At 40.9% G+C, this 25,252-nt stretch overlaps 1 protein-coding gene across 1 annotated transcript in view; it reads left to right on the forward strand.

Moving 5' to 3' along the window:
• The window catches only part of PKDCC (protein kinase domain containing, cytoplasmic), a 106,795-nt gene extending 99,445 nt beyond the window's left edge, over positions 1-7,350 (forward strand). The window contains exon 7 of the mRNA XM_089677829.1: positions 633-7,350. Within this exon, the coding sequence (XP_089533955.1) occupies positions 633-718 (86 nt within the window). The 3' untranslated portion in view covers positions 719-7,350. The remainder of the gene's footprint in view (positions 1-632) is intronic.
• Positions 7,351-25,252: the final 17,902 nt, after the last annotated feature.

Genomic DNA, 25,252 nt, shown 5'->3' on the forward strand with positions numbered 1-25,252 from the left:
TCACTGGCTTCCGCTTCTGTGTACCAGCCAATGAAGAGAGAGAGACCCAGGACAGCTGAGGCTACCGTGCACAACGTTGGATTGAGATCCAGCTCAGTTGAGTATTAGGGGGGTGGTGGGGGGGGAGCAGCACACAGAAGGTTTTCTACTTTCATGTATAGAATGCATGAAAGTAAAAGACATTCAGCCTTTATAACCACTTTATGCACCACTGCTACTTGATAAGTGTTTCAGCAGCTGCTAAACATTGCCGAGTTTTCTCAATACAGAGTCTAAATACCAGCTCCATACCAGTCCATACACAAGTACATACTAGGAGGTTCTGTATATTTTAAGCCCTGATGAAGGGGGAGATGTGCGGTGCCTGAAACGTGTTGGCTCTGGCACCTATGATAAGATGGGAAATAAACCTTGTTTTTGGCTCTAACATTTTTAGTATGGCGCTCCAATCTTCAGATTTAAATATTACTGCTCCTCAATGAATCAGAGCTAATGCCAGCTGAAGTTGGTGGTCAAAGTTGCATGCATACACTTAAGACTGCCTTCAGAATAATAATTCCTAAGAGCTGCTGAAGAAAATCTATATTTTTGTTTCTTTAAAAAATAAAATATATTTTTTTTTTCTTCTGTAGGTCGACAACTTATCTTCTTCAAAGCTGGCTCAAGTAATCTCACCCCTGACCAAAGCAAAATGATATATCTTAAAACAACAGATTGACGGACACTTTTCTTATGAGGAAAAAAGTTTGATCAAGGTGTGACGTGGCTTTATTTGGAGGAGAAAATGCACTAATAATCATTCTAATTTCTAGAGTGCGATACATTTTTACCTGAATTGCCCGGGTGGATGTGCAATAAATCAGCAAATTTTTAATGTGACTCAAAAAAGGAAAAAAAAAAGATAATGTGATACACTGTTAGAAATGAATATATTGAATAATGTGGTGATCATCTCCGAATTGCGCAATGGAACTCAGCAGTAATGAATTGGTACCAGCTCAGCGGTGTCAGCGGACTATCGGCTTTACAATCGGAAGGACTGTTCTAAACATTGCACTGGTGATTTTTATGCAGTGTTATTATTTACAGGGATGAGAAGGTGATTATTTGTTGTGTCCTAATATTTGTTACTTTAATTTTAAATTATATTGTCATAATTGTAAAGCATCTTAAATAGCGGAGGGCCCTTTCACACTTAAGTAACACTGTATATGGTATGTCATTTATTTTGAGTGGCTTCTCTTTCACACTATAGTGTGCCACAACAACACACAATGGGGGTTGTGGCATGCTGCAGTGGGAAAAAAAATGCAGATGAGATGTGTTGCTGTGTGTTGGGACCCATTCAAATTAAATAGGCTATGGAAAAGTAGGGTAACGCAACTCACGATAAAGCGCGTTACGGCACATGCTTTCCTGCAGCTCGGCATAATGCGATCAGGCTCTCACAGTGAACTTCTACAGTTTGATACCTTTAAAAGTAGACATCCTGCCTAGGAGTCGACACCAGGAAGTAAAGCTTTTTCCATGCTTCTCTCTGATCTAGTTTCTCCTTGTTATGGGGTTATGGGCAATATCACTGCTTCTCCTCTGATCCTTCCAGAGAATACCTTGTATCCATTGAAAATATACAAGGCATTCTGCGAATGGTGGCAGTGCAGAGTGAATGACCCCCTGTGGTTGGAGTGCAGCGGGGAAGCCACTTCATACAAGACCTGGAGGATTGTGGCTATCACTGAAGTAGCATTGACTGCTACAGTAATAGTCAGCTTCTTCAGCACCCTTCAGGTATGAGGGAAGAATGGTACATTGGGGTTGATTTAACAAACTGGAGAGTGCAAAATTTGGTGCATCTGTGTATGGAAGCCAATCTTAGACAAAAAACCTGGAATGTGATTGGTCTCTATGCATAGGCATGTGCACAGGGTGTGCCGGATATGCCTGGGCACCTCCTAATCACCCCGTTTGCATTAGCATTATCACTCTGTGTGCTGGTGGGGATATGGGAAAGATCTCCCACTGAGTGGCTCTGCTCATAAGAGAAGTGTGGAAGCATTTCTCCTTCATTCTGAATCTTCAAGCAGGAAGATAATGTGCCGGCGGGGCAGAGTGCTGCAAGGCTGCAAGGAAGATTATATATACAGGTATACCTCAGTTTATGAATTTAATTTGTTATGCGGGACTTTTCGTATTGCGAAACATTTGTAAACCAAAACGTGGTTTCCCATAGGAATGCATTGAAAACCAATTAATCCGTTCTGGAGGTCAGAAAAAAGTAAAAAAAATTGTCTTTTATCAAAAGTTTTATCTGTTCAAAGCTCTTTATAAAGTGCACTTTAAAGGCATAAAGGGACATGATTAAAAAAAAATTTGTAAATGCATTGAAAACCAATTAATCCGTTAAAAAAAAAAGTCTTATCTCTTCAAAACTCTTTATAAAGTGCACTTTAAAGGCATAGTACTGTACAGGCACATGAAAAAAAAATGTGTAAATGCATTGAAAACCAAATAATCCGTTCGTATTGCGACAAAAATTTGTAAACCGAGGCATTATTTTCAATGGATTTTCATTCGTAAACCAAAAATTATGTTAACCTAGGCGTTCGTAAACCGAGGTATGCATATGTATGTATATATATACAGTATACATGCATGTGTGTTTGAGCTTTGGTATGTACACCCTAATGGAATAGGCTGTGCACACCTATGTCTCCCTGCAGAGATTTTGCACTCTCCAGTTCCAGTTTTAGTAAATCGACTCCATTGTGTCAAGCTAGACCAATAAAGATCACAACTTGAAATTCAGCTTTAAAAAGCAGCGGTGAATATTAAAAGCAGAATGTAAGCCCTTTTATGAACATTTACCATTGTTCTCCTGCCTGTCATGATGCCAGTTTGCAAGCTTTCTAGAGATGACAACAAGCCATTTTGGGGGCACATTATCTTCCTATAGCAGGGCTAAGTTATTAAATAAATATACTGTATACTTTAAAGTATGTGATGTGGGCATGGCTGACATGATGCTAGAGATTTCGATCAGGGACTCATTTTCAGAACGAAGTTCAAAAGTTTTTTTTTTTTAACCAAAGTTTTAGTTAGTGACAGATATGCCAGTATTTTTAATCAGCCATCTAATGCAAATATCTTTAATTTGTCCCCTTTTTAAAATTGCAAACTTTCAGCTTGTAACATCTAATAATTATTTTCAAAAAACCTCCAATGATTTACCAAAAAAAAAAAATTAGCACAAATTTAACTTATTCAGCTTTCAAGCCAAATATATCACATACACCGACTGGTGTAAAGAACTTAATAAAAGAAAGAATGTAACAAATCTTTGATCTTTTTAAGGCTGATGTCAGCGGGCGATTTATTTGCAGTGACCTTACTTTTATTTCTCAATAAAAAATTCATATTTATTTTCTAATCTTTCAGCAATTTGTAGCAATTTCCCCTGGAGATTTTGTCACCAGCATAAAATGCTGCTAAAACTCAGTGCCTGGGAGTCAGAGTCCCAGAGATTGAGCTTTTGTAGCATTTTATGCTGGCGACAAAATTTTCTCCAGTTCTCCAGGTACAACCGCTCTTTAGTAACCTCCGTGGGCTTAGCTACAAATCGCTTGACTTAGCTACAAATGGCTGTAGGAGAGCAGTTTGTAGCAGAGCACACCAGCCCTAGTTTGGCCTATAAATGTGATAGATCACTTCTTAGTGACAAATCACCAGCGACTCTTGCGATTAAATCGCTAACTACAAATTGCATCAAATTTCTATCAATATTATTTATAGTAATATCCATTGAAATTAACCTTTGCTACAAAACTGCCCATCTGACATCAGCCTGACTTGTTTTGCAATAAGCTAGAATCTCATTGATTGCTGAGGAACTTCAGAGAGGCTGATTTATGACAGTGGGAAAAGTGAATCTTAAAGCCCACCTCCAGGAATGAAAAAAATCTCTTCCCCTACTAAATGCTCCTTATGTCTAGGGTGTCAATAAATTTATTCACGGGTCGCATCAGTATTATGGTTCACCTTAAATTTCTGGTTGTATCTGCAGGACTAGATGTCCTCCCATACATCAGATGTCTAGAGCCCCCCCCCTCCCACCATCAGATGTCAAGAACCCCCTCCTTCCCTTACATCACAGTGCTCCCCCCTTACCTTGTGCTGCTGCTAGGAAGAAGCTAGGGGGCAGAGCTGAGAAGCAGAAAGTGCAGGGTCTGGAGGTGGACCAGACTGGAGCTAGAGTCAGCTGCTGGAGTCTACTGAATGCTGAGACCAGGGGGAGGGGGAGATGAGAGGAGTGCTGAAGTTGCACAAAGAGGCGCAGGATCTATAGGAGGAGGTCTGTCCTCCTCTCTGCTGCTGACTGCTAAGACGGGATGAATGGGGGGGAAAGATGAGCCTCTCCACAGCTGCATGGAGAAGTTCAGGATCTGGTGGAGGAGTTCTGTTTTCCTCTCTGCTGCCAACTGCTAACGCAAGGTGATGGTGAGGGGGGGGGGGTACCGCAGCTGTAGGAGAGGTGCGAGGGCCACATTATATGGTCGGTGAGCCAGATTTAGCCTGCAGACCTTGCGTTTGACTCATGTGGTTTAGGGGTTTCAATAAGAAGAAATACTTACCTTATACCATGCTCCAGCAAGGTCCCAGCAGTGGTTCAACTAGTTCCCAGCAACCTCCTCTCTAGGCCATGGTCACATGCTCGCCCCCACTATGTGCAATGCAAGGTAAATAGCCCTGCATTGTATTTGATGCCAAGGGACTACCCACAGAACGACGCTTTGGAGACAAGAGGGTATGGCCAGAGCAGGGGATAGGGTGAATAACCTGGCCTATTCCTGTACCCCTAGACATAACAAGTATACAACCCTGCAGTTGGACCGTACTGCAAGGGTAGATTTTTTTCATATTCCTGGTATTGGTAAATTAGATTCTCTTGGGAAATAAAATAAGCAATTGGATAAGTTGCCAGAAGCATTAGCCCCACCATTCCCAGAATTTATTTCCACTAGCTTCATAATATTATCCACACTTTTGCGTTTCCAAATTTTTGAGAAGTTCTATTTTGGAACCATGGTCAATGTTTCTGTGTAGTTATCTACATTACCTAATACATAGTTTAATGGAAACAATTATTGGAATACAGGGGAAAAAAACTAATAGTGCCCCTGGACTTCCGAGCAGTCAATGAGATCTGCCATTTTTCTAATGCAGTTTAGAATATGGAAGTATGTGACTTACTCTTATCCATGTCCTCCACTTCTTATGCTTTAATGAAGTCTACCCATGAAATGCCTGCTTTGATCATGGCAAGGTTGTCTTTAATCTAAATTGTTTGGCTACATTATTTTATAATATGCCTATTTCAGTGCTACCTACTTGATGTGAAAATGTAAAAATGTCAACCCTACAATAACTAGTGTTGTGTGTTATGATCAGGTCGAGTGGTTAAGGATATGTATACACTTATGTGGTGATGGGATTTCAGTGCAGTGACTACATGATACAAAGGAATTCATGGGATCCACAAGCAGGACACATTGCTTCCAATGTTTTCTGGTACCTTCTGGATTTAGCATGGAATTCATCAAGGGGTTCAGGGATAACAATAATTGGGGTCTCTGCAGTGGGCCCATGCTGCATTCATCATGGACTGAAAGCACTGCCTTGTAAAAGCACCACTGTGTACGTGTATACATACCCTGAAGAAAACTACCATCAAAATACATTTTAATTGTATAAAATTATTTGTAATTGAATTCTGTAAATTATTTAACAAAGGTACATTGTTGTATTTTATTGTGCTCTTTTTCCTAAAGGATGCATGCACTCTAAATAACAAGCCCTCCAGTCCCGCTGCAATGAGAAACATAATAAAGATTCATAAAGCTGATGATTGGAAACCCTGTGCTGCCCATTGGAAACCAATTGGCGGGGCAGACTGCCCATTGCAACACAGTTGGCTATGGGCAGTCTGAGCTAAAATGCCATCTGAGCTGGAATGTGTTGTGATGGGGCAGGGACCACAATGAGGCTGATGCATGCACCAAGATGCCAACTAAGACTTCCATTGTTCTTTGTGGCAGATTCCTATCCTTACCCTTGAGAAAAATGGAAAAAATAGATCTAGACCCAAAGGGTTATCTCACTGGTATTGCTATCTTAAGGTATTGATGTAAATGATCTGGTTCCCAGCCAGGAGACTTCTACACCCTAGAGGATCTTCATGGTCTCTTTGGCTTGTAAATAATGTAACAAACATTGAAACTGAAGTATTGTGCCACTGCTAAGAGGTCCAGATGCAAAAAATCAGGGGGACAATCCAAAAAGTAACCATCGTGTTTTGAGGGCACTTTGACCCCTGAAATGCGTTGCTACACTTTTAGATTGTCTGCCTGATTTGTAATGGAATCAAGTAGCATCTGAAACTCTTAGCAGTGGTGTGGAACGTTAAACCTTAAATGCATTATTACTTCAAGGTCACAGTTTTCCCCCTGCCAATGTCTTCATCTGCATTTCTCATCTGAAGGACAGCTCCAGCTTTCTTCAGCATTCATCCAGGGTCATCATCTACTTCCTGTATTGAGATGCATGGCTCAAAAATGACATGGTCATCTAAATCTTGGGCGGTTCTTGTTTGTGATCACAAATCTCTTACACGGATCAGCCCTTGCTGCAGCATCTTACCTTGTGACTTGCTACAAAGTGACAATGTACAATCTGAATGATTACTGGTAGACTATGGAAATATTTCCTCCTGCCTGCAGCAGACTAATGACTTCCTCTTAGTCTAGACAAAGCCACCTGTTTGGAGATGAAGGATTGTTTTTTCTAATCTTAAATGCTAAATACCAATTTAGCTCAGATGGCAGAGCCTGGAGGAGGACATTAGGCGGGAGCTTGTTATCTATAGTGCACTTATAGCTTAACAATTGCCGTGATTCCTGCTGTAACCTGCAGGGATCGCTGTGGCAACTGCTGCCTATAGAGAGAATTTAGCCAGGAACTACATTCCCTCTACAACTATCTACAAGAAAAGAGGAAACCATTTCAAATAACCAGTTGGTAAATGACACTGCAATGGCCAATTATATTTAATTTTATAGGATGTTGATCTGAATTTTGATGATTGTTCTTCTTTTGCAATAACTACTTGATCCTAGACGGTGCTGAAAATAGTAGTATTTAAACAGGTACGCTCGGTATCTGATGTATTTGCTTTCAGTGAAAGCTGCCACTGACAATTGCCATACTTGTTTTTGTAATTTGTAAAGTCAGAATGTTTTTGTACTTTTGTTTTTCAAAATTTTATTTTTCTAAAAAAAATAAAGTTGTTTAAAATGATTGTATCGTTTTTGTTTTCCCTAGCCACTTGCCCTCCTGAGGATTTACCCCCCTTCGTGACCAGGCCATTTTTTGCGTTGCACTAATTTAACTGACAATTGCACGGTCATGCAATGCTGTACATAAATGAAATTTACGTCCTTTTTCCCCCCACGAATAGAGCTTTCTTCCAGTGGTATTTGATCACCTGTGCTTTTTTAATTTTTTTGTGCTATAAACAAAAAAAGACTAAAGATTTTGAAAAAAATATATATATATTTTTGACTTTTTGCTATTAAACATGTGCAGTAAAAAAAAAATCTAATTTCGTCATAAATTTAGGCCAAAATGTATTCTGCTCCATGTCTTTGCTAAAAAAATCCCAATATGTGTAAATTAATTGGTTTACATGAAAGTTATAGCGTTTACAAATGGCGGTGTATATACTGGAATTTTTTGGTTCTTTTACTAGTAATGGCGGTGATCAACGACTTATAGCGCGACTGTGGCGGGCATTCTGACACTGGGGGGAACTGACTTTGTGTCACTAACATCCCCAGTGACACCTATACAGTGATCAGTGCTAATAAAAAAAGCACTGACACTATACTAATGGCACTGGGCAGGAAGGCGTTAACATCTTGGGAAATCGAAGGGTTAACTGTTTGCTGTTTCACTATGGGGGCTGTGTCTGCTTTACACTGTAAGCACACTGCTTTGTATGGCTCTGCTATGCAGAGCCATACAAAGCAGTGTGCAGGAGCTGACAGGGGAGAAATCTGTGTTGTTTACATACAGGTCTCTCCCCCGTCGGAAATCCTTGGAGATCACCGGGTGCCGACTGGGACAAAATGTATGGCTCAAACTGCACCACACAGAAACTGTAAGTGATTTGCATAGAAATGTGTGCAATTCCTGTGTGAATCACAGGCTATGTGCAGTGTGAACTGGTACTAAAATTGTACATGCACTGCAAGGACTGACTGCTTGTTTAGTCTAGGGCAGTTGTCCCCAAACTGTGGCACCAACAATGGGGCATAATTCCCTCCACTGACACCAATGAAAGGGTGAAATTCCTCCCAATGACACCAATGAAGCGGTGCAATTCCTCCCAGTGACACCAACGATGGGGCACAGGTCCACCCAATGACACCCAACAATTGGGCCCAATAACACCAATGGTGGGGCACAATTCCTCCCAATGACACCAACGACGGGGCACAGTTCCACCCAATGACACCAACAATTGGGCCCAATAACACCAATGATGGGGCACAATTCCTCCCAATGACACCAATTATGGAGCATGATTCCCCAATGACACAACGATGGGACACAGTTCCTCTCTTTAGCACCAACAATGGGGCATTGTTTGCTCCTGCTGATACTAGGACATTTTCTACTTCCAATGTCTATAGTCTGAAGAACAGTAAAGTGGCCTTTTGTATTTAAAGTTTGGAGACCCCTGGTCTGGGGGAAGGGAAAGCAGTTTTACTTTTCTGATCCTCTCCTCCACTAGAAGACTGTGCTCTCCCATGCTCCAGAAGTGGACTTGGCGTCCTCACATCCAAAGCAGGACTATGGACTCTGCATTGGTCTTGATGATGTCAGGACCTTAGCCTGCTAGAGCAAGGGGGAGAAGTCACTGAAGGACTGATCTAGCAGCATGGAGGAGTAGAGAATCAGGTAAGAAAACCTATTTTTCTATGCCCTCTAGACCTAAAGAAACAGATAACCCTTGCAGTACAGGTGCAGCCATTTTTTTGACTCGATAACTTGATTGCAAACCGAGAGTGGAGGGAGCCTGTGTAAGAATCACTGTAAGGTGGAAATGAGGGAAAAAAGCGAAGTGTATCCCATTGAGAGGATTTCCTTTGCCAGAGATAAAACAGAGAGCGAGAGAAAATCTCTTCAAAGTGAGAGCAAATCCTCTCTCACAGCTCTTTCAGATAGACGCATGCTTACTGCCCTCTGAAAAACAATCTGTGGTGGATTTCTTTTTCAGAAGGCAGTAAAGCAACAGCTGGCAGGCGTTCAGAAGGTGCTCTACAATCTCTGTTTCATCCACCAAGTCATATGTCTTTGTACATACAAGAAAAAACAAGCACGTGACTTGATGAGGTGTGCAGAGAAAAGAAAAAAAAGTGAGAAGAAAACATTTTGTTGTCCAAAAGAGCAAATTCATAACTTTCCCTGGAATTTATAAAGCGTGTTGTAGATACTCTGGAAATCTGTCTCATGGTTGGGCGCCAAATGACAGAACAGATCTTACTGTATATGTTGGTAGAGTGTATATGAACGCTGCAACTCTGCCAAAGCTGCACACCCGGGCAAAAAGTATGGAATCACCACCCTTTGCAAATGTTTATTCAGTCAATTGTGTAGAAAAAAAAACAATCACAGACATGTCTCAAAACTATTTTCATATAACATTCCAACCTTCTGGCTTTAAGAAACACTTAAAAAAAATTAAAAAAGAAAGAAAACTGTATTCAATTGCAATTGTTATTGCAGATCAAGCAGAGGAAAAAAATATGGAATCCCTCAGTTCTGAGGGAAATATTATGGAATCATCATGTACTTTGCAGTTCTAAAACAAACATCTGCATCAGATTACATCTGCTAATTAGTCTGCAGTTAAAAAACAAGTTCTTGTATACCTTGGTGAGCTGTTGCACCAAACTGATTGACGTGAATCATGGATCCAACACCAGAGATATCAATTGAAACAAAGGAGAGGATTATAAAACTTCTTCAAGAAGGTAAATCATCAGGGGATGTTGCAAAAGATGTTGGTTGTTCCCAGTCAGCTGTGTCTAAAATCTGGACAAAGTACAAATCAAATGGGAAGGTTGTAAAAGGGAAGCGTACTGGTGGACCAAGGAAGACATGAAAGCGTCAAGATAGAAAACTTAAAGCAATATGCCTTGAAAACAGAAAATTCACAACACAAATGAGGAACAAATGGGCAGAAACTGGAGTCAATGTCCGTGAGCGAACTGTAAGACATCGCCTAAAGGAAATGGGATTTACACACAGAAAAGCCAAATGAAAACCAATAAACCATCATTAACACCTAAACAGAAAAAAACAAGGTTACAGTGGGCTAAAGAAAAGCAATCATGAACTGACTGGATGAAAGTGATATTCAGTGATGAATCACGAATCTGCTTGGTGCAGGGTGATGATGCTGGAACTTTTGTTTGGTGCCGCTCCAATGAAATGCATAAAGATGACTGCCTGAGGGAAACATGCATTGATGATATGGGGTTGCATGTCAGGTAAAGGTACGAGGGAGATGACAGTCATTAAATCTTCAACAAATGCTAAGTAATAAGTTAAATAATAAGTTTATATTGAGATTTTGGACACTTTTCTTATTCCATTAATTGAAAGGATGTTTGGTGATGATGACATCTTTTTTCAGGATGATAATGCATCTTGACATAGGGCAAAAGCCATGAAAACGTTCCTTCAAGAAGGATTTATGATGTCAATGGCATGGCCTGCAAATAGTCTGGACCTCAATCCAATAGAAAATTTATGTTGGTGGAAATGAAAGAAAATAGTCCATGACAGGGCTCCATCCTGCAGAGCTGATCTGCCAACGGCAATAAGAGAAAGTTGGGGCCGGATTGATGAAGCATACTGTTTGTCCATAGTTAAATCCATGCCTCAGACAACTCAAGCTGTTACAAAAGCCAGAGGTGGTGCAACAAAGTACTAGTTGTGTAGTGTAGGGTTTTTTTTCATGACTCCATAATATTTTCCTCAGAATTGAGTGCTTTCATATTTTTTTTTACTCTGTTTGATCTGCAAAAACAGTTGCAATTGAATACTTTATTTTTTATTTTTTTTCTAGTGTTTCTTAAAGCCAGAAGGTTGGAATGTTAAATAAAAATAATCTGCGATTATTGTTTTTCCTACACAATTAAACAATTGAATGAACATTTTCTAAGAGTGGTGATTCCATACTTTTTGCCAGGGGTTGTATCTTTCTCGCGAAGCTGAAGAGTTTTGCATGTAGAGAAGCTTTTTGAAGAAGTTTGGAGACTATCAGATCGTATCAAATACCAATTTGGTTGCAAAATTGTCTCAAAGATTCCACACAATAGTTACACCTGCAACAAAATCAACAATTTACCCCAATGTGTCATACTTAACTCTACTTTCCTTATCACTCATATGGTGGCATTTCTTTATGATCTTGTCACAATGATGACGCCATACAGTAAAAGTGTAGTAAAAAAAAAAACTACTTGAATGTTTTGCATACGTTGCATACAGGTTTTTTGTTAATTTGATATAAGGCTTCCAAATACACTGCTGGAAATCGCTAATGGCTTATTGAATCACAGTGTCACCGAGGTGAAAATCATAGACAAAATAGACAATTCATCAATAAGAAGGAATTTAATCAACATATTTAGAAGTAGATTTGGTGGTTTGGTTAGGGTCCCCCCTAAACTGCATTGAAACATAGAAACATAGAAGAGTGACGGCAGAAAAAAATCTAAGAACTGATTCCCACAAGTGTGGTGTGGATTGAAGCTCAGGTTTCACAGCTAATTGACACAGTAGTTGTTCACTGATTCATGTCAGGTTTACTTCAGGTTCAGGACAGGTTCAGGTCAGGATCCTATCCTGTTCACACATATGCAGTTTAGTAATGGTTCCCATAGAAGTCAGTAGTCTGCAATCTGCACCTGAACCAGATCGCACTGCTCAGAAATCGGACATAAATCTTTTTAACCTCCCTGGCGGTATTCCTGAGTGTAGCTCGGGGTAAAGTTTAAGCACCACAAGCGGTAACCCCGAGCTACACTCAGGAATACCTTGCAGCGCTGCTTCTGGTTCTCTTCTGCACTTACCTTGTCCTGCGCTCCCGTGATGTCCCTCCTGTTGTGTCCCCTGTAATGTCCTCCGGCGGTTGCCGGCATCTGGGCTCTGTTCCCTGCGAGCGTCAGGACGTATGGGGGATGGAATGACGGGAAATTTTAAAATTTACTAAAATCACATAGTAAAACATTACTGTATCAAACCATTTCACATACATTTTGTCCCGAGTGCTTTGTCCGGCGCCTTGCCTGCATTTTTACTGTTCTTTCTGCCTGAAAACTGAGAAATGTCCATGGCGTCCAAAAAGTGTCCCTTTAGGTCAAAAGCGGTTTTAGACCGGCTAGAGAACAGCGATAGTAAATCAGAACCACTTGCAGAATTGAGTGATAATGATTCGTGGGGGAAATTCGTCATCAGACACTGAAAACGATTTTGTGACTGAGCTTAGCGATGTGCGAACTTGGCGCTATATTTCAAATTTCAGTGTTTTTGATTTGATTATATTATTGAATTAAATTTATTATTATTATATTATTATTTTTTATGATTATTTATTATATTATAATTTATGATTTCGTGTTTCAAGTTTTAACATACCCGGGATGTTTACTAGACTCTTGTTCGGACAGATTTCAGTGAGTTATTCCTAAAAATTACAGGCCTACAATAAAAAAACTACATACTGTATTTTCCGGCGTATAAGGCGACTGGGTGTATAAGACGACCCCCTAATTTTCCAGTTAAAACATAGGTTTTGGGCTATACTCGCCGTATAAGACTACCCCCCTTCCGAGGCGACACCATTTAAAAACATCAGATTTTTTAATTGAAATGGTTATGACTTACCGGTACTTAAAATCCTTCAAAATCCTCATGTTCATCCTCTGACATCATAAGTTCATGAATGACATCTTGTGATACATTTGTAAGACAGTCATCATATGGATCGAATTCCAAATCAGATGGTTACCGCTGGATGTGCGGTAATACGGTGGCTTCGGCTACATACAGTATATATACAGCCCTCTGGATGTGCAGTAATGTACATACGGTATACTGCGCTGAGCCAAGCTGGCTCAAAACAAATGTCCCTATGACAGATTAATCTGTCAGCCCGCTGGATGTGTGGTATATACAGTATGCTGAGCCAAGCAGTTTCAAAACGTACCGGTACGTCCCTACGGTAATCAGACCTCTGGATGTGTGTATGTATGGTAGCTGCGGCTACATACAGTATACACTGGGCCAATCACAGTGAGCGATGTATTCTACTAATGAATACAAAGCCTGCTCGGATTGGCTGAGGTTGTGACATCATCAGCCCACATCTCTGACTCAGCCAATCCAAGCAGGCTTTGTATTCATTAGTAGAATACATCACTCACCGTGATTGGCCCAGTGTATACTGTATATAGCCGCAGCTACCGTACATACACGCATCTAGTAGGCTGATTACAGTAGGGACGTACCGGTACATTTTGAAACCGCTTGGCTCAGCGCAGTATACTGTATATACCGCACATCCAGCGGGCTGACAGATAAATCTGTAATAGGGACATTTGTTTTGAGCCAGCTTGGCTCAGCACGGTGTACTGTATGTACAGTATTACCACACATCCAGCCAGCTTGACCCAAACAAACTCAAGGTTTACATTTTATACCCCGCGTATAAGACGACCCCCAATTTATGGGGTATATTTTTAAGTATAAAAAGTAGTCTTATACGCCAGAAAATACTGTATTTCCATGCAAAAAAATGTACCGCTTTGAGCACAGACCGCTAGGGAGGCTACAACCGCACTGAATCTGCACCACCGGTGCACCGGACATATGTGAACAGGCACCATAGGAAGCAATGTTATTTTACATATCATGCAGATTGGATGCGGTTCAAACCACATCCAATCCGCATATATGTGAACCGGCACTAAGCGGTCCATCAAGTCTGATCCATTTTTTTTTAATTTATACTTTTTTTAAACTTTTTTTCAGAGTATAAATCTATGTTACTCCCAAACATGTTTGAATCCACCTAGGCCCCTTTCACATGGGGCGGACCCCACTTGCGATCCGCTTGCTCAGCAGGGGATCTGTGTGCTGATTCCAGCTGAGTAGGTGGATGACATGCCGTGTGTAACTAGACAAGCATTTCATTTACATCCGATCACCCATAGAGGAGAGTAAGCTGTGTCCTTTCTGCTTTGCACCCACTCCTTTATGAGTGGTCAGATGTGTATGAACCACCTGTCCTTTTTTTATCCAACTTCCATCCGATCTGATCCGGCCAGGCGTTTGCTTTAGCAGATCGGATTGGATTGAATGTTGATGGGTGTAAACTACAGGCAGACGTGATCGGAACACTCACTTGAAAGGGGCCTTACTGTTGACTGACTCACTACCTCTGCTGGAAGTCTATTCCAAGCATCAGCTTCCCTTTCAGTAAAATAATACTTTCTAAGATCAATTTTGAACTTTCCTCCTGCTAGTTTGAGGTCATGTCCCCGTGTTCTTGATCTTGGCTTCATATTGAAAACATTGCCCTCTTGAACCTTATTCACACCCTTCATGTATTTAAATGTTTCAGTCAGGTTTCCTCTTTCCCTTCTTACCTCAAGACTATACATTCCTATTCCTGAAGTCTCTTCTGATATGTTTTATCCCTCAGACTTTTCACCATTTTTGTTGCAGATCTCTGGACTTGTTCTGTCTTATCAATATCTTTTTGAAAGTGAGGTCCCCAGAACTGGACATCATATTCTAAAGGTCTAGAGGTCTAACTAAAGATCTATATAAGGGAATCAGCACCTCCTTCCTCCTGCTGGTGATGCATCCTAGAATTCTATGACTTTTCCCACTGCCTGGCCACACTGCTTGCTCGATTTGCAATTATCTGAAGTACTCTCAAAACTTTGTACTGCATATTTTAATTTTTTTCTTTTTTGCTCACATTGTCAAGAGTTGGCATTTCCACCCAAAGCCTCTATAAAACATGTTGACAATAAAAAAAAAACTAATGTTAATGCAATGCATTTTTGTTCTCTGCTATCAATAGGCCTTACCAAAATGGATCAAAAATCAGAGAACACATGTCAACTCATCTAATAGATGGGAACTAGTACCCTATGCTTTAAATGGACTGAGATACCCAAGGCCTGTAGAGGGGTTTCTGACCATGCGACACTGTGATGGCTGCACAGTGCTGCTGTCATCAAAGTCCATCTTACCAGCTCTCAATTATTAGTAGCTGACTCTGAGCTGTTGGTGACAGCTCAGTCACAGTTCTGGGGGCTCCAATTGAACACCCCTCTCTGCCAATCCCTCCACTGGCTTCCAGTTGCCCAACGGATAAAATTCAAAACATTAACAATAACATATAAAGCCATTTATAACTCTGCCCCAAATTACGTCACCGATCTTGTCTCCAAATATCACCCAAACCATGCTCTCCGCTCCTCACGCGACCTCCTGCTCTCTAGCTCCCTTGTCTCCTCCTCCCATGCTCATCTTCAGAACTTCTCCAGAGCTTCCCCCATCCTCTGGAACTCTCTACCCCAATTTATCAGACTCTCGCCTACTCTGCTCACTTTTAGGCGTTCTCTGAAACCTATCACTTCAGGGAAGCCTATCCGGCCCTCAGTTAATAATGGAATCTTCTACTCTTCCTACCAGTCCATCCCCCACAGTTACTACCTTTTGTACCACTAGCCCCTCCATCCTGGATTGTAAGCTCCAAGGAGCAGGGCCCTTCTATCCCTCTTGTATTGAAGTGTATTGTTGCTGTATTGTCTCCCGTTATATTGTAAAGCGCTGAGCAAACTGTTGGCGCTATATAAATCCTGAATAATAATAATAATAATAATTGAACACACCCGAGTACAAGGCAGGGGCTCATATGTACGCCAGATGAGCATAAGGGCCCACTTGCCCTGCACTGCATACATATGTATATTGCAGTTGTAAAGGGGTTAAAGTAATGGCTAACCTGTGTACATAATTTGAATTTTATGTGATAAAACACAAAGGAGCAAAGTGAAGCTAATCATTGATTACGCACATAAAAAATGTATGAAAGCATACACAGAAAAGTGTGACTCCAGCCTCATGCAACTAGTATATGTATTCATACATTCTTAATTTTTCATTCATAGCTTTATCTCTGACATGTATTGTGATTACAAAGGCACTTAGCTAATGAAGAGTTCTCTATCTGGCATTATTTAGGTTTGGCAGAGAACCAAAAAAGGTTTGTCATAGTAGAATATTCCGGGAAGAGTCAAACATCCTAAAATGCTAACTGGAAAAAATACAAAAGTTACTGACCAGTGCTTTCTCAGAGACCTGTCATTTATCAATGGCAGACACTTTGCTAGGGTCTACATCCAAGAAGGAAGAGGTGACATGGGGCAGGCATGAATGGGGAAGGCTGAGAAGGCCTCCAAGCTTACAAATCACAGCACCAATGGACCATTGGAAAGTAATTTAACCCATATCCTTATATTACAGTACTTCATTTTGTAAACCCAACACATATTTGTTACAATGTAGCATTTATATACCATAAATAAACAAACCTTTGTTAACCATGAAAGAACATTATGCACATTTAATGAAAATGTTGAAAGTTGTAATATTTCTTATGAAAAATATGAATTCAGACAATTGTTTCTTCCCCATCTGTTCCTCATTTTTTGAGCTCTCCGAACAAACTCCTTTATCTTGAAGGATGTCGGGAATGAAAGCGACTTGCTGAGGCTTTGCACATTTGTTGAGAAAACGTGCTCTTGGCAGATAGCTGAGCCGGGACTGAGGAAAGATCCTTACTGAACTGAAAGGTGATGAATTACATGTTCCTTTCTCGGAGCTGGCTGCTTTTTGGGTCAGCCAGACTTAAACTTCCCTTGACTTTGCAGAAGATCATCAAAAAAAGTATAAAGAAAAAAAAAAAAAAAAAACACAGTTTAACATCCGAAGAACCTGAAAAATCAAGAAACCCAGATTATATAGGAAATATAAATAAGGACAGGGCAGAGAACTATACCATGGTAGTGAAGCACTTTATTGAATATTTTTATTCTTATACAGGATTTATATAGCGCCAACAGTTTGTACAGTGCTTTACAACAAGAGGGCAGACAGTACAGCTACAATACAATTCAATACAGGAGGAATCAGAGGGTCCTGCTCTTTAGAACTTACAATCTAAAGGAGAGTGTCAAGTTATACAAAAAGGTAATAACTGTGCGGGATGAACTGATGGAGAAAATAAAAGTACAGTTATTAGATGGGGGCAGGATAGGCTTCCCCAAAGAGAAGGGTTTCAGAGATCACCTAAAAGTCGACAGAGTTGGCGATAGTTAGACATATTGGGATAGGATGTTCCATAGGATAGGAGAGGCTCTGAAGAAGTCCTGGAAGAGAGCATGGGAGAAGACAACGGAGCTAGAGAGCAGGAGGTCTTGGGAGGAACAAAGATAGATCTGGTTGGTATTTTGAGACTAGATTAGTGATGTAGCTGGGTGCTGAGTTGTCGATGACTTTGTAAGTTATTGTTAGTATTTTTAATTTAATTCGTTGGTTAAAGTGGAAGCCAGTGGAGGGATTGGCAGAGAGGGGTAGCAGATATTGAATGGTTGGTAAGGTGAATAAGTCTGACAACTCCATTCATGATGGACTGAAGGGGAGATAGCCTATATAAAGGTAAGTCAATGAAGAGAAAGTTGCAGCTGTCAACGTGTGAGATGACCAGAGAGTGAATTAGCAGCTTTGTGGTATCATTGGTTAGGAAGGGGCATATTTTGGAGCTGTTGAGGTGGCAAGCTTTGAACAGTAATTGGATGTGGGGTATTCAGCTGTTAGAAACAACAAGGCCCCATACAGCCAAGCTGACAGCCAACCCCCCCTCCAAAAATAAACCCCAAAACAGTTTACTATGCTTCAGTTATGAATGAACATGATGAGTGACAAATACAGATCACTCATTGTGTTCATTCAGGAAAGGAAGGGGGTGGTAAATGTGACATAATTACCAGACCCTATCCTCGCTGTCCATCCTTTGAGATCCTATTGTGTGCTTGCAATAAGGAGAGGGAAAGAGAGAAGGGAAGCCGGCAGCACTGCGAGGGTGGGGGCACACAGTGGGGCCTGGGCAGCAGGCAGAAATGTATGTATAACAGGGAGGGAGATGGGTGCAGTGCAATTACTATAACCATTCCCCTGTATGGCTCTGTCTGCAGCAGCTGAAAAAGCCAGCGGGAGGGAGAGAAGAAGCCAGCTTTCAGATACTGCAGAGAGAGCCATATAGGGGATCAATTCCAGTAATTGTCCCCTGCCATGCAAATTTCTCTCCCTGTCCACATCTGATTCACCCAGCTGCCTGGGCCCCCTCCTGGCCTTGGGCCCCATACAGGAGGACTAGTGGTGGTCCCTTATCCACAGCCCTGGGATATTGATATTAGCAAATTTGTAACAAACCATCTGCTGGGAGTCTGTGAACCTGGCCCTACTATTTGTTTTGAAGAATCGGATATTTATTACCTGCTTTTTGATTCACCTCTGAAAGTTACCCTTATTGATTTTCTCTCTATACAAATTTGAGAGAGACTGAGTAGGTCAAATGACCTCTTTAATAGTTCATTACCTGTATGCTTAAAAGGCAAGGAAACTTGAAACCAACATTTACTTACCCGGTTTCCTCCACTAGTCTGAGCTCAACTAGACTTACCTCCTTCACTACAGTTCCATACTCAACAATTCTCATCATCGCAGGCCACCACATTGTTTTCCTCCAGCATGCTTCTTCTTTATGATGTCTAGATATACAAAGAGTGCAGCACATAAAACAAATACAAGTGTAAATGACAATAAATATATATCAGTGCAAACAATGCAATATCACAAAAAAGTTCTTCAGAAGTGTATTGGTGAAAACGTAATGTGATATGACTAATCACAACAAAGTGTCCGGTTCCACACAGTGCTCTGGGATCCAAAGAGTGATCCACCACCACTATGCACTCACCAGAAGGCTACTTGTTAGGTAGCAATTGTAACAGAAGATCTAGGCAATCAGTCTGGCAATTTCAGTTGGGCTCTGCAGGCTATTTAAATGGTGTCACTTTCTGATTTTGGCAATGGACGTATCCCTGAGGACATGCATGCGCACAAAACACGTTGGGTGGAGCCTACGTACTGACGTCACGCCGCCGGTTCTATGCTTCAGAACGGCAGCCATCTTGGTATTCTGCATGTCTATGTTGTCTAGCTCTTTCCATGTGGAATGTTGTTATGAATGTTTTAAATAAATACTACACTATAATTTTACATTTTAGAGAATGAAACAAGAGGAACTGAAACAAACAAAAATGAGCAGGAGCCTGGAAAACTGCCAGGCGGACAAGAACAGATGTCACTACTGGAATATGCAAGACCCAAAAGCTGACTCCACCCAACAAGCTTTACCTTTACCTAAAATATACTTTTTCAGAAGACTAACCCTTCCATTTATTTAGCATTAATATATCTTATGCAGTTAACTGGAATTTACTGATACAATTGTGTCTAAACACAAAAGCAAAAATGAAATGTATTGTAGCCTACCACTCCTTAGATGTGTTGGCTGCATTTGGTTTCATTGTTCCAAATAAGAACATTTTCAGCCATTGCAAATACCTGTGCTTCAGTGTACCAGAAATACAATTTTCTTGTCACTTGTCACTGTGAGTTGTGAGCAAAAGCATATTTATCTTTCTTGTATAAACTACCAGTCTCATCAATCCACCATGTAATGGAGATAAACAAGGGCAGACATGTAGTCAGGTGCAGTCTGTGTTCTCCATTGTAGGTGGCACTCAACCCGAGTGGTGCCACAGCCTAGAGAGGAAGTGCAAAGGAAACCTGGTTTCTCTATGGTTTCCTGTGTCAATGGAGCAACATTCCGGTTGGCTACACTGTGGCCATCTTTGGTCAGCAAGGTCTATTTAGGTCCCTGCACCAAGGTTTTGGCACACTTGGTTGTGAGTGGATAGTGTAGGGAGAGAGACCCTGCTTCATAGGGAGAGTTACTAGCTGTAGGTTTCTGATGAGGAAAAAAGTCTCCCCAACTTAGGACCGCACTGGACCGGCCAGGCCACACTTCTCCCTCTGAAACAGACACTGTCTGCATCTTTCCTCAGCCACACATGACTGCAATGAACTGTGAGCTATTTCCCTAGTGGCGCTCTCCCACTAGGGTGTTTGTAATGTTGGCATTCTATTCACTACAAGTTTCGAGTTTACCACAACCAGACCCTATGTATTCAGTGCTCGCACCAAGCTGCACCTTCCCACAGACACTTTGGGGTTGATTTACTAAAACTGAAGAATGGAAAACCTGGTGCAGCTGTGCATGGCAGCCAGTTAGCTTTTAACTTCAGTTTGTTCAATTAAGTTTTGACAAAAAAAACCTGGGAACTGGTGTTAGGAATGGACTTGCCAGTAATGGTGGGACTCACCTGCCTTGTGGGCTGCAGTACCAGGGCTGGCCAGCGGGTGCTCCCAGCAATCAGAGACTCAACCCTGCAGCCAACCAAACACCTGAAACTGCTTATACAGGTGTATTTAAGTGATGGCCAGACCTGCAGTCTGGGCCTTGGTGTGTGTGTTTTTCCTGGGCCCTGTATCTTGTAATCCTGCATTCTTGTTCCTGTTCCTGTGTTCCTGCTAGTACGTTTCCTTGTTGCCAAACTCTGCCTGTTCTGATTACGCTGACCCTCTCCTGCTCTGACCCCGGCTCGTTCCTGACCATCCCTCTGCCTGACCCTCTGTACCACGCTGCCTGCTACCTGCTGAACCTGGCTTGTGACCTCGACCATTCTCCGCTTGCTCCCCCTGTACCTACCTGCCAGATTGTTATTGACCCGGCCTGCCTGACGACGCTTGCATTGTATGTACTGTTATCTGTGGGTGGTTGGTTTGGTTCGTTTGCACTGTGTTATGTTTTAGTATTGCACTGCGTTTATGTTTGTATTGTTAGTGTTAATAAATTATATTGTTTATAACATATCTGAAGTCTGCGTTTCCCTGCGTCAGTCACATACCTCTGGTCATACCCGGGAGCCCTGACAACTGGTTTCTATGCAGAGCTGCATCAGATTTTGCACTTTCCAGTTTTAGTCAATCAACCCCTTTGTGGAAACCGTGATTCCCTCCATAGAAACAATGCAAAATTCACTGGAAACATGAAGTGTGTTATTTTCAGGATTACTAGGAGAACATAAGGAAGCCAAAAGATATTAAAGAGCCAATGGGAAACTATTTAACTGGACTAACTATCTTCGTCAATAGTGTAATATAGTGAAATATGCACTAAGCAAATTTCTAGAGAGACATGATTGAATAGAAATTTCAACTTTAAAAGATAAATTATTTACTTTGACCATTTATAAACCAAATACTGAAATAATATACAAGTCTAGCCAAGTATGAATAAATGATTAATACTGAATATACTATAGGCACAACACTGAACATTTCATCTGCCATAAAGGAGTGTAATGAACACATGATCCACGATAGAACTTAGAAATCACATACAGTACAACCATATGGCACTAATGACTTCAAGTATGAGAAAGTTTAGGTCTCTTGACAAAATAAACACATTTAATTCATTTTGAAGGCACACGTTTCTATTCATAGATGTCTTATGTCGCTTTCTAAAATTCAATACAGACGTGGGATGAAAGACTTCCAATGATTAGAAATCTTTGATATTTTATTTATTTAACTTCAATGTATTTACTCAACTTTGATATCATTTTGTTAGGGATTTTGGAACTTGTAAGACCTATGTTTTATAGTCTGTCGTGATGTAATATTTTGTATGTTTACTATAACGATTAGACTTTTGTTAAAGTGTATGTAAACCCTAACAATGGAGTTCCCTTATATGATCCCCTTTGGTCTGTTAAATATAACACTGAATGTGTTTTGTCATGTCCATTCAATTATCTGCTATTTTTTTCCATAAATCTTGTCAACTGTTAAATCTCTGTATCTGTGCTTTACTCTTATAAGTTACATTGTTCCCAACTATGTCTGAGGATTACAGAACCCCTTCCCTCTTTGTTATGGAGAAGTGGAGCGGGGAAGGTGTTTGCAGCCCTGGCCTAGGGTGACAATGCTGCTTCTCCATAGATATAGCGAGTCAATGTTGTCATCCTAGGACTGGAGATCTGAAAAAAGACAGTAAGGCAATCATCAAATCTAAGGACAATATGTACTTCTTTTTTTGTTGGGGTTAGGATAAGCTGTGCCTTTTTTGCGCCGAATATTATATAATGCTGAGTATTCTTTTTAAGCACTTAAACCTTTTTTCCATCAGTCCACAAAACATTTTTCCAGTAGCACTGGCAATCTTCAGGTGTTCGGCAATGTTTTTTAGAGAGAACTGGCTTCCTTCATGGTGTTCTGCCATGGACACCTGCCTGTTCAAAGACTAGCGTTACATTTGATAGACTCATGAACAGGGATGTTTGCCAGTTTCAGTGATGTATTCAAGCCTTTAGCTGTTATTAGTGGATTCATTTTGACCTCATTGAGGATTCTACATTGTGCCTTGGGTGCCCAATTCTAGGAAGAGTAGCCACAGTATTAAACTGCTTCCATTTATGATCATTTTGTCTAACTGTTGACTGATGAATGTCGAAACACTTTGAGACTGTTTGGCATCTCTTTCCAGCCTTTTGCAGATAAATTACTCTTGATTGTGTCTCCAGATAGTTCCTTTTTTCAGCATCAGCTGATGCTTCTTATGAACAGCAATCTTAAAATATTTGAGTCTTTTTAATCAATCAAAGTAGCTCTAAACCACACCCACAAACTAATTTCATTATTTGTACTCCAGTGGTACAAACTTCTGACTCCAATTAGCTTTCATTGAAATAATTAGTCTATGGGTTCAACATTTTTTTCTTTCCAGCACTGTGACTATTTAATGGGTTTGTCCAATAACAACACAATTAATTAGAATTGTTTGTATTCTACTCCACCATTCAGACTCCACCTCCGCAACATCGCCAAAATCCGCACGTTCCTAACTCCAGAAACCACTAAACAGCTCATCCACTCCCTCATCATATCACGACTCGATTACTGCAACTCCCTCCTCACTGGCCTGCCTCGCCACAGGCTATCCCCGCTTCTGTCGATCCTGAATACGGCTGCCAGACTCAATCACCTTTCCAACCGCTCCGTTTCCGCCACCCCCCTCTGCCAATCCCTCCACAGCTTCCGATTGCGCAACGGATCAAATTCAAAATCTTAACACTGACGTACAAAGCTTCCACCATACTGCCCCGTACTACATCACTGACCTAATATCCAAGTACCACCCAACACGCACACTCCGCTCCTCACAAGACCTCCTTCTCTCTAGTTCCCTGGTCTCCTCCCATGCCCGCCTCCAGGACTTCTCCAGGGTGTCACCCATCCTCTGGAACTCCCTGCCCCAACCCATCAGATTATCACCTACTCTCCTCTCCTTTAGGTGCACCCTAAAAACCCATCTCTTCAGGGAAGCCTACCCCACCCCCTGCTAACTTGCCGACCTCCTCCACTCTTCCTACCACTCCATTCCCCACAGCTTTCTCCTCCTGTGCCACCATCCCCTCCCTCCTAGATTGTAAGCTCGAAAGAGCAGGGCCCTCGATCCCCTCATGTTTTGCATTGTATTGGTATTGTTCTGTCACATGTTCTGTCCCCCTCTGTAATGTACAGCGCTGAGCGAACTATTGGCGCTTTATAAATACTGTATAATAATAATAATAATAATTCTATCAGCATAAGCACACTGTGTTTGTATATTGTTGTGACTAAGATTAGGATCCAATCACATTTTATGGCAACTTACTGTATAAAGAATGTACCACAATTAAGATGTACAGTTTTTATTTCTTTAAAGGGATGTTACCTATATACTATATGGCCAAAGGTTTATGAACACCTTACCATTACACCCCTCTGCTGCTATACCATCCTGCTTCCTCCTGGAAAGGCCTTTTATAGGGTTTTTAGAGTTTCTCTATGGGAATCTGTGCCTGTTCGGTTGCCTGAGCATTTGTGAGGTCAGGTGCTTATGTTGGATGAGAAAGCATGACTTACAATCAGTTTTGCAACTAATCGCAAAGGTGTTCAGTGGAGTTGAGTTCTGGGATTCTTTTTAAGCCACAGTCATGCTGGAACAAGAAAGGACCTTCTCCAAACTGTTGCCACAGTTTGAAGTGCACAATTATCTTAAATATTCTCTGTATGATGTAGCATTGACAGTACCCTTCACTGGAGACAACTGAACTCAATAATGTGAAAGAGTGTCAACATTCCTTTGGCAATATAACAAGATGTGACAGCCAGGTTTCCACTAATGAAATCTCCTCTTGACCATCTTTGGACACAAAATAAGGTTTCTGGTTCCTACAAGATAAAGGACACTTTTTTAAAAATAGTTATTTTTTGAACTGATAAATATCAAATATTGTATATTATAATGCATTATAATTAGCAGGTGACATTTTTAGTTCCTTTTTTCATGCTTGCTAGACTATCCTTATCTGCTTTCTGAAAGAGAGTGATGTTCTCAGAGCTCAATAACTTAAGCTGACATTCACAGAGTAAACGATCAACCCTCCTACTGTATATTAATAGACTCTCCATAAATCCATCCTGTCCTTGCCAAGTAACCATGCCTGCTCTTCCATTCCTGCTGTGTTCACATGCCTCCATATGGAGTTTCAATCAGACAGAGAGAGTCTGAAAGTAAGCAGCATCTGTTGTACTCTCTCTGTAAAAAATCCACATTGCTCTGTAAATCCAATGTCTTGGCTACAGCATGTATCAAATGTTTATTTGTAAAACAAAGACTTTATATATGGTTTAAAAGTTATAAAACATCTGTTTAAAAAAAAAGGAAAAAAACAATTACGGCAACAGAATCAAAAGTTTCACAAACCAGCCATTAATTAACAAGAGTGAAATGTGTTGTGTTAGTAGCACTGATAACAGAGACCAGCAAGTGAAAATTACCTATGAGTTGTCTGGAATGATATTGAAA

Source organism: Staurois parvus, unplaced genomic scaffold (genome assembly GCF_062004578.1).
Source record: "Staurois parvus isolate SC_StPar_1 unplaced genomic scaffold, SC_StPar_1.0 ptg000192l, whole genome shotgun sequence".
Taxonomy (NCBI): Eukaryota; Metazoa; Chordata; class Amphibia; order Anura; family Ranidae; genus Staurois; species Staurois parvus.